Source organism: Helianthus annuus, chromosome 2 (assembly GCF_002127325.2).
Source record: "Helianthus annuus cultivar XRQ/B chromosome 2, HanXRQr2.0-SUNRISE, whole genome shotgun sequence".
Lineage (NCBI taxonomy): Eukaryota > Viridiplantae > Streptophyta > Magnoliopsida > Asterales > Asteraceae > Helianthus > Helianthus annuus.
In genome coordinates, this window is record NC_035434.2 from 28,976,184 (window position 1) to 28,987,412 (window position 11,229).

At 34.0% G+C, this 11,229-nt stretch overlaps 1 protein-coding gene across 16 annotated transcripts; it reads right to left on the reverse strand.

Annotated features, from left to right (window-relative positions):
* Positions 1-3,486: 3,486 nt before the first annotated feature.
* LOC110894869 (phosphatidate cytidylyltransferase, mitochondrial) lies at positions 3,487-9,683 on the reverse strand. 16 transcript variants are annotated; one of them, XM_022142106.2, is made up of 13 exons: positions 9,324-9,683; positions 8,886-9,041; positions 7,872-8,005; positions 7,488-7,628; positions 7,345-7,401; positions 7,166-7,228; positions 6,649-6,717; positions 6,438-6,530; positions 6,240-6,344; positions 5,622-5,699; positions 5,399-5,527; positions 3,979-4,072; positions 3,487-3,878 (listed from the first exon to the last, which is right to left on the reverse strand). In XM_022142106.2, the coding sequence occupies exons 4-13, from the start codon at positions 7,587-7,589 to the stop codon at positions 3,688-3,690; spliced, it is 981 nt and encodes a 326-aa protein (XP_021997798.1). In that variant the 5' UTR covers positions 7,590-7,628; positions 7,872-8,005; positions 8,886-9,041; positions 9,324-9,683; the 3' UTR covers positions 3,487-3,687. The 16 variants fall into 16 exon arrangements, with proteins under 16 accessions (XP_021997798.1, XP_021997791.1, XP_035839702.1 ...); XM_022142099.2 differs by having other exon boundaries at positions 7,488-7,669; XM_035983809.1 differs by having other exon boundaries at positions 7,856-8,005.
* Between the last annotated feature and the right edge of the window lie 1,546 nt (positions 9,684-11,229).

Below are 11,229 nucleotides of genomic sequence, written 5' to 3' on the forward strand. Positions count from 1 at the left end.
TTCTAAATATTACAACAATGATAATCAATAAAGTTTTTTTATATAGATTATTTTTTGTAACAAACTAAAATAAGAAAAGTGAATAATAATTCCAAAATAAATAATTGGGTGCCATTTAATATATTCACACAGTTTTCCTTTCTTTTGTGTAATAAAAAAAAAGTTATTGGCCCAACCCAAGTCACAACTAAAAAAACCAATCTCCTAGTCTTCTAAAGGTTGCTCTCATTTTCTCTTTCTAACTTTTTTTCAACTTTGATAAAGTTAGTCTCGTTTTGGAAATTCGGCGGACAAGCCACACATGCACTTTCACAAGATGGTCGCCCTGTGTGTCGTTGAGGCGCCCTAGCCTCATCTGAGCGCCGAGAAAAGCGCCTCTTACGCCATTGACATAGTGGCCCGGCTTCTTTAGATCATAGTTATTAAAAGCCCTCGCTTCATGTGCCTAAGCCCATTGATTGCGCTTCTAGTTACTAGGCGCTTGCTTCAGTTCTCCATGTGCAATAAACACTGATGTATTCCGTTTTTATTATTATTTAACACATAGTTAGTGGAGGGTTCAAATGAGAAGAAAAATTTTGTAAGAATAAAAATAATAAGTTTTAAACCAATAGAAATGTTTCATTTTACTTCATTTAATATGTGTATTTAATGTTATTAATAAGGACATATAGGTAAATTTTCTAATTGTAATTAACGAGTTTACGCTAACCCGCGCGTTGCGACGGGTTGTTAATTAACCAACGTTATAATCCAAACTAAAATTTTCATTTGCTAACCTAAAACCATTTAGCCTCTAGTGTAAGCTGGATTTGAATTTATTATAATCCAAACTAACAATTTGTTCATTTGAATATCCGAATTAACCAATGTTATTTTATATAATAGTTGACATAAGACATACGCTACTACATAAAAGTTTGTAAGCATGTGACACGTAATTATACATCAAGTATTGCGACCATTTAGGTATATAGTTTATCAAATTAAAATACTATAAAGACATATGATAAAAGTTAATTGATCTTTCCAATATTTGCATGAAAGAATAGTGGTAATTTAATTCAATGTAAAATAACGATTTTGTTTGGTTGTCATAAATATAATTCATAGATTAATTCAACGTCATGGATAAATGATAAAAGTTAATTATTCATTGAGGATGATAATCTTTTAAGTGAATATAAATGTCAAATGAAGTCATTAGAGCACAGATTCATTTTTATATAATTTATATGCCGTTAATATCATAGTTAACAATCACAAAAATACTTATTATACTCCTTCGCTTATTATGTACCTTTGGTTTGTTCAAAGACAACACAAAACATCACAGTTTGTAAAATAATGATCTAAAGATAAAGGATTCAAGGAAGGAAATCGGCACATCGTGTAAACCGAATCGCAATTTATGCAAACCTAATTGCGGGAACAAAAAATTAATGTACGTGAACTTAATCATAATTTACGTGTTGAATATACGCAACTGTCGATTATCGATTCAATGCGTAATCACAATTATATAAAATATATCAAATGATTGAGTGAATTGGTACATTAATAGAGTGGAAGATGAATATTAATAGGCAGTTCAACAATGGTATGTATACATCAGTTTTAGATAAGCCGACTAAAATCAATGAAGTAGAATTCATTTTTGTAAGTCATTCAGATTCTTATACCATTTTTTACTTCCTTGGATATGATGATGAAAATATCGACATTCCTTCTGGTTCATTACTTGTTCTCAATCACGATAACCGTCAAATCTTCGACCTGTTTGAAAATGCATCGCCGGATTCTACGCTCAGATAAGCGGTTACCAGCCAGGAACGAACGTGAAGAAAGTCAAATTGTTTGCCAAAACGAACTGGCGATGACAGGAACAACCATGGAAGACAGATTTGAAAATGAAGATTAAATGGAAGATTAGTAAAGAAATTTAAGTTTACATAGGTATGAATCAACTAATTAGATGGAACGATAAAGAATGCTTACGAATTTTGAAAAACGGTTACAGAAAACCATGAATTGCGTTGATGAGAATGAATACAGTGTGCGACTGTGCGTGGAATAAATGTTGGAGCGGGTGACTAAGGGGGTGTTTGGGGTTGAGTTTTGAAAATAGATTATGCGTTTTGAATAATCAGAATCAGATAATTTGCTGTAACAAAACGTGCTGCAGAAAGATAGTGTTTGGATTTGATTATGTTGTTTGATATCACAATAATCAGATAATCAACATTGTTTGGATTTGATTATGTTGTTTGATATCACAATAATCAGATAATCAACTATTTGAGTGTTTGGCAAGTATATATATTTTAAAAAAATAAATAAGTGAAAACGTAAAAAATCAGTTTTTGGATTATCACGTTTTCCTGCAGCAAGGGGTGACCTACTTATGGATTATCACGTTTTGAACTCTACAAAACGTAGAAAATCACTTTTTATTAATTTTTTACCAAACACTCAAAATAGATTTTTTGCGATTTCAAAACACAATAATCAAATAATCAGGTTGAAAACGCAATCCCAAACACCCCCTAAAATGGATTTGGATATAAGAAATTGAAAGTTGAATGGTTCATAAATCATAATATATATTTGAGTGGCAATTTTCTGTTGGGTGTAGGAAAGTGGGATTGATAAAAAAAAAATGATATGAAAATTGGTAAAAGGAACGGTGTGTATGGGTATTGAACCGGCATCAATTGTGTTTTGAATATGCATAACTACCATGGCAACGGATTATATTTTATAATATCTATTGGTTGAAATGATTATATTGTTGAAACGGGTTGTTTGGTGGAGACACGACTATTCATTAGCCCGGTGGTGGCTGTTAGTTACTTTTTGTATAGATATATAATTAGGTAACTAATTAAAATTGTAACTCACTTTTAAAGATACTATTTCAAGATAAAATAATTTGGGATGAAGGACAACTTTAAATATGTGTATGATAAATTTTAGTATGTGTAGAATAAATTCTTAAATGTGTATGATAAATTTAGATATGCGTAGGGTAAACTTCGATAAGTGTAACATATATGTAGGATAAATTTTGAAATGTGTAGGATAAAATGTTTTTTGCTTTATTAATGAGAGATAACATAATTAATGGAGGAGTTATAAACTATTTAATGTTTTGCCATTATACCTTTTCTTCTTTTTCTTCTCACATTAAATTTCTTCTCAAATGAACCTCCCCCTACATAGTTATTGATCTTCTCCGCAATATAAGCTTTCACAATACCGATTGAAACAACTTTCATCCAGATTTCTGATCCAATTTAGAACTTTAAAAATTCCAAGTTTTAGAGTAACATTTAATCTTTACTTTTTTTAGAACTCATCATACTCAGTAAATTTCACCAATAGCAAAGATACGGTAGGATCTGAGAATGATAAGATGTAGATAATATTATATAATAGCTTCTGTTAATTTATTTGAAGAACAATATTATTCTAATACATAATACGTTAATGGCAATCCGTTCCTACTTCACCAATGTATAAAAGATGATTAAATAGTTTACATTATTACACTTTTCACATAATCCATATAGAAAACTAAATCAAAAGAAATCAACTCTACATTGGTTTTTTCTAGTTAAATAAAATATTAAAAAAAAAACCTCTAAAGCCTAACTTTAAAAACTCTATTTGTAGCTAAAAACCAACTTACTTGGATGAAGATTTCCAGGCTTTCATCATCTTTTTACCAAGATATTTGACTCCATGAACAGCTCCGACAGCGATAAAACCAGCCACCGCTTGTCTTGCGCTTGAAATCATAACTCTACGCCTCAAAACCTTTTGCATGAGCGCTGCAGCCTCTTCCCGCGATCCAATTGTCAATTTACTAATTTGACCTTCAAGGACATTAATAACCAGAAGTTACAACTTTCATATTTCAGGACTCCTCATTAGATTATACTTTTTTTATTTACAAACTTAATCCGCTCTGCTTACCTGCTTTCGTTTCAACCGTCCCCATTCCCATTTGGCTTCTCACAGACTCGGGTAGAGACGATACAACGGAAGAAGTTGCCGATAAGCTATAATCCTGGCATTAAATGAAGAGTTATAAGTTTTCGATAACTAATGGTCAAACACGTGGTCTTATGTAGGGATGAGCTTTTTTTCGCAAATATCCGTACCCGCACCGATTTTAGGTATTCGGTACATGTATCGGCACCTAATTTTATTGGTTTTGGTATTCGGTACTTTCGGTATCGGTACAAGTACGGGTAAAAACGGGTACCGGTACCGATTTTTATATAGAACTTTAAAAGTTTTTTTATATTACATTTATTTCGTATTATAGTATTTATGGTACTCATATCGATTTTACCTATTTGGTACTCATATCATATTGGTACTCATAGTTATCGATAGCGAATAGCGGTCAATAGCGATAGATAACCTATATGCTATGTAGCGATAGCGATGAAATAGCGCCCGCTATTTCGTGTTTAGCGATAAGGTAGTAGATAAATTAAAAAATAAAAAATAGCTATCCATATTATATATATGTATTTTATAATGTTAATTTTGTACTTTTTATGTATAAATTAAAAAGTTTAAGGACCAAATGTAAACTTCTGAAGATAGAGGGGGTTAAATGTTTAAATAGACAAACTATCTTTACACTTTTTAAGTAAAAAATTACAAGTTATAGGGACTGAATGTAAACTAATGAAAGATAGAGGGGTTAAATGTTTAAAAACCTAAACTTATAAAAACCCTGAAAGCCTAAAAGACGTAGATACGCAGCCGCTGGTCTTCTTCTTCCCCCCTCTTCCTGGTTTCCGGCTGAAAGCAACACCGTCGCCGGATTTTGTCGCCGGATTTCACGTCGGAAGTCGCTATATCGTCGATATAAGGTCGATCTGTACCTTGTAGCGGCATATGGCCGCCACGCCACGCTATTCGCTATAGCGGCCGCCATAAACGCTGTTGATAACTATGTTGGTACTCGTACTGGTTTTACCTATTTGGTACTCGTATTGTATGGTACTCGACTACTCGTGCCGATTTTACCAATTTAGTACTTGTACGAGTGATAAAAAATAAAATAAAAACAAAATGGTACCAAAGCGGGTACCGTACCGAAATACCCGTACCGTACCAATATATTCGGTACGGTATTTGATACCTGTATTTTCGGTACTAATACGGGTACGGGAACGGTACCAATCCCATCCCTAGTCTTATGTACAACCAGATAAGCTTTATGTACAACCAGAAGCTGCATCTCTCGTCTCTTATGTATATCAGGCTTTTTATCAAGTGACATATTTTCTTCATCCCTTTCGTTGTTTTTACATATCGACTTCCTACCAACCCTAACTTTGACCAAATTTGACACAAATCGACTCACTAAACAAACCTGGGATATGTTCATTTGATTATCGCCACATGAGGAGAGTCTCAGGAGTTGCTTTGCTGCATACTCTTCAACCAGAGGCTTGTACATATTTCTGAATAATTCAAACTGCCCCTCTACTATCTTTTTTATCTGAAGCAGAAATTAAAAAAAAATAAATAATAAAAAAATAGAAATTCATAACTTAATGTTTTCAAAGAGAGCGATTGGCGGGTCTGAACCTTACCTTATTTTTATCCTCTGCAAAAAGCATGCGCAAATCGCCCATATATGAGAGGCTACATATTTTCGCATAGAGCTCTCTCTGCATAAAGAACAATATTATAAATTTAATGTAATTATATATGCTATAAATATGATATTTTGTCACATCAACTAACTTTGGCCCCTCAACTTTGGCATTAACCAACTTTAGCCCCTCAACTTTAGTAATGACATGTTTAGTCCCTCAACTTTGGTAATGACATGTTTAGCCCCTTAATTAAAACAACTTTAGCCCCTCAACTTTGGTAATGACATGTTTAGCCCCTCAACTTTAGCCCCTCAACTTTAGCCCCTCAACTTTAGCCCCTCAACTTTGCAATAAACAACTTTTGCCCCTCAACTTTAACAATGACATGTTTAGCCCCTTTTAACTAAAACAACTTTAGCCCCTCAACTTTAATACTAAACACCTTTAGCCCCTCAACTTTAATAATGACATGTTTAGCCCCTTAACTAAAACATCAAACAACTTTAACTCTCACGATTTGCTTATTTTTATCTACGTTTTGCGCAGGTGGTAACAAGTAACCCTTTAGTTTAACTATATTAGCCAATTTCAATAATGATAGAGGAAGTAAACCTCAGTGAACTTTGACGGCAAAAGCAGAAGTGCAGCAGAAGAAGCAGCCCTCAAATTTATTAAATTGGTATTTGTTATATCTTTATTATCTACAATTATACGCACCTGAAATACAAAAACGTAAAAAAGATAAAATCAAAAATAATAATAACAGACAACTGGCTTTTAACAATTATATGAGAAAACAATCAAACATACAGGTTTTTGCAAGCGACCGCTAAGATAAAACCTTTTCCAGCTCAACATATCTTCTACTAAGTCATCGATACTAACAACCCCGTACTTGTACATCTGTCACGTGTTCTAAAGTTGAAGTACTTTAAGATAATACAAAACCAATTTGGTTATTAATGGAATTTGTAATAAGAATTAAAAAATAACTAAAACTTAACCCCTTACAGAAAACTACCTTGTTGTTCCAAGAAACAAATGGATTAAAGTGTACACCAACACCAATTCGATCTGCAGCTTTAGTTATCTAAAATATCAACCAAATTGATTTATATATGTAGTAAATAAAATCAAAATTGAAACGGAGCATAGTTGTTAATTGCGAATAGCGGTAAATAGCGACAAGCTACCTATACATTATGTAGCGAGAGTGACGAAATAGCGAGCGCTATTTTATAAATAGCGATACACTAAAAAAATTTTAAAATACTTTATATGTATATTTTATAAAAAATCTTGAATATACGCTTCTTATTTCAATCCTATAACAAAAAAAACCCCTAAAATACGGTTATTTTTCAGTATATGCTTGTATATATTAAAAAAAAGAAAAAAAAAACCTATTTTATCGCTATTTCATCTCTTTTTAGGTGCTAGACACCTTATAGCGGGATGCTCCCGCTTCACTACGCTATTCGCTATAGCGAGTGTAGCGACTGCTATTAACAACTTTGAAAATGAGTAAGAGAAAGAACCAGCTCTGCTCCACCAACAGATGCCATCCATGAGGCATAGTGAACCCGGTTCATTTTCAGATTCTTGATTGTTAAAAAAAACAGAAAAAAATTTTAAACATATAGAAAAAAAAAAGACTCGTCACAATTGAGAGCTATGGTCTTGTAAGATAATGTTTGCAGGATTGGTAGTAAATTACCTCGGAATGCCATTGCTGAGGATTTGATACGCCGAGAATATAATCTTCCATGGATGACTATAATGTCAAAAGAAACATATATAAAAATATAATTTAGCAACTTCATTGTAACAAAATAATTCACTCAAACTAAGAAAAACAACCTTGTCATTATTGTTGGGATGGATACTTGAACCGTATACGCAGCAAAAATCTACTGGTGGTAAAATTTTCAACAAACTCCCAAGGTTGGTTCTCGCTTCCATGGCTGCTTGTAGTCGATGCTTCTGATGTAAATGAAGAGCCTAATTTACAAAACGAAGAGAGATGTGACTGTGAGGATGAACTGCACAATAAAAGTAAACATTTATAGTATTAAAAATTGAAGATCAGAGGTGTAAAGAAAGAGTGAAACTCTTAAGAAATTAGTCAACACATTCAAAGTTCGAATTTTTTTTCCACTTCAACTTCTTGGGGAATCATCGATTTTTAGCCTCTACTCGTTCTAACTTAGGGTTGGAAATTGTGTTACCAGCAATAAACCTAACTTAGCGTTTAGAAACCGTTGTTGATGGCAGCGGTGTTTAACTGAGTCTGTTTTTGCTTCAATCGTTTGATAAAGTTCTTTAGTTACCAACAGTAGAAGAGCGAACACACGTCTAAGGGTTTACCACATGGAAATCTGGGGTAAAGGCTGAAGAAGGGTTAATATTAAAATAGTTATAATTATATTTTATTGTAAATAAACTACTGTTCATCATAGTTAGTTTTTAATGTAGTAGATATAATATAATATCCATCTATTTGCATATAAATAACTTTCACAGTTCCTTCTAATTTTTTATGTTAGCTAAGCTCCTCTAGACAAGTATCATTTGACCCGACAAGACATAAAACACAACCTAAATCGACCCATTTGCATACAGATGGGTTGAATTTGGCACTTGTATATCCTGGTATGTGTGCTTGTTGATATAGCCAATAGCCATATACACTACTCGGGTAACTTGCCCAACATTAGACCTGGCGAAACGGACGAGTCGGATGGTATGTGAGTCAGAATGGGTCCGGGTCAAACGAGCCAATTCAAAAAACGGTTATTTTGAAAAAGAAGCTAGAGGCTTTCCATCTAGGACTATATATTTCTCATCTTATAAGCACAGTGTGCAACAATTGGAAACTGGAAACACTTATACAATGTTCTAAAATCAATTAGCAGCCCTTAGATTTTCATATACCATGATTCTTCCAACTTATATCTTTATACAGCTCTGTTGTCAAGGCTCACACGCCCACTTTTCAGGCCCAGCGCAGCCTTCTCGCTTCCTTTCAAAAGCCCCACTTTCAGGCCTACAGCTGCATTTTTCATGCCTCCGACGAAATTCCCGTATGGGCAGGTTTAACCAGGTCAAAAACAGTTATACCAACCCTAAACAAACCAGGAATCAACTTAAAAACAAACCTAAACTAGCCCTAAAGAAGTCTAAAACATGTCTAAAACCCCTAAAAATTGTATTTTAATACTATACACCTCGCCTAAAAACCCCATGCTTTTTACGCACCTTGCACTGAAGCCCAAGGCTCACTCTTTGCGCCTTCGCCAACTATGTTATACATGACTTTTAATATAAATTGTAAACTCTTTTACATCTTGCTTTTGAATGTTGTAGTCATATTCAACCCACCCTTTATTTCAGTTCCTGCTAACTTAGAAGAACCTACAAAAATACAGTCATACAATGAAAAGGCAAGTAAAAAATAGAACCTTTTTTTACTTTTAAATGGTCATAGAAACATATAATTTCATGGGGTTTCTTTCAGCACAAGTATCAAATTCCAATTCAACTAAAAGGGCTCTCTCACACTACAAATGTTTTCACTGTGGCATTTTGTCGAACACTTGGTGATCAGAAAATAAACCAAAACAATTGCTTGCAACCCCATTCACAGAAAATATATACATGCTAAGAATTTGCAAATAAACCGAAGATGGAACATACCAGCAGATGATAGCGCCTCTCGAAGTCACAGAAATCGCTGCTGGCCTGGATTGTAACCTGAGTAATTTGAGATTTCGATCACCTGCCGAAGATGTGACGTCATTGACCCACTGATGGATTTCTCTAAGCCCAAAAGTAAAGTGAAGTAACCCAATATGCCATAAAAACTAGAATTAGCTTGGGGCGTCTAGGATCTTATTGATCGGTTTTGACGAAATTTTTGGGCCGAACTGATAAGTACGGTTTTAAAAAACTAGAACCGGACTGGCCGGATCGGTTGGTTGGTTGGCCGGACCGGCCAAACCTATCAAAACAGTTCGGTTTAAGTTGACTACTGGTTTGGGCCGCTTTTTTTTCCGATTCGCACCGATTTATGTTATTAGATTTTCAAAAGTTTAGTAAAATGGCATCTTAAAAATAAAAGATAAAACCTTTACCTTTTGAGTATTAAAGTGTTTACGAAAGAAAATTAATACAATAAAATTAGTTAAATCAGTAAATTAATAATACATATATAATATATATAATACTTAAAAATATTTATAATTACTTGATTCTTATACAAAACAAAAATTGCTCGGTTCAGTTTTGGCGCTCCATTCCATAACGTAAACTGGTATGTGAAAAAACGGTTTTTAAAACCATCAACCGTAAACTGAACCACTCACTTGTAAAGGAGACTGAGCTGAACAATTTAGCTCGGTTTGGACCACTCGGTTTCACGATTTTTGAACCCACTAGAATTACCCAAAACTAAGTACCTCAACTTCTTTTGACGATTGTACCTACCATACAAAACACAAATAAAAATCCTATATGCCCACATGAACCATAATTTTTTTTAATTGACTTGCTATAACTAAAAGAATATCTTCATGTCAAACAATATCTTTACATAATTCAAACAATCAAACAAATTACAAACCTCGTAATTGTGTTGCGAACAACCATCTTATCTAAACCTTTGTCACATTTACGAAAGTAGGGTCCTTATTTGACTGGTTGAGTTTCTCATATCCGGTTTATAAAAGCATATGAAATCATCAATGAACTTGGTTTTTAATTTTAATATATAATAGATTCACAAATTACCAATTTATGACTAAAATTATAAGAATTTCTATCGATCAATATCCAAATTATTACCCTCGAAACCTCAAATACAGCCAAAAAATAAAATTAAAAAAAAAGCCCACACAGACTGAAACCCTTGAAAATTTTAGGCTACTCGGTGTAGGGTCGTTCAGACCCCCCCTGGCCCAGCGACGCCCCCAACACCATTTCCATAGAGGCGGCGTAGTTTGGAGCGGCAGGATGGAGACGTTGAGGATGGGGCATGTGAGGACAAAAATAATGTCGTTGTAAACGGCTAGAAATTTAAAACAAAATTCAATTCTTCACCCCAACGACTATTTTTATAAAAAAAAATAATAATTATTTTACCTATGAATACACATCTTTCACCCAATTTTTTAAACACTACAACCAATACTCTCTCTCAACTTTATAAAATTCTTCAACTTTTTATACTTTTTGCATGGATCCATACAATCCAAACAACCTGAACCCAAACCCAAACCAAAACGTTTTCTCGATACCCGGCTACTATCCTACGATCCGAGTTGGTCATCCTCGCGATTTTCTCTCAACGCTTTCTCGGGTTTCCAATAAACCCCCAACGCTTTCTCTCAAATGAGCCAAATCCAATCCATGCAGCAAATGCAATCGTTGCAATAAATGATGACGCGAAACCCGTTCAACTCGCAATTTCAATCGCAACCACAACCTTCACCAACACCAGTAGAATCGTCTCCCCAACCACAACCTTTAGAAGATGACATTGAAGAATGTGTTCCGGAGATGCAACCTCAATCCTCGAAATGGAAAAAAGGGAAGCAAGTGGCGC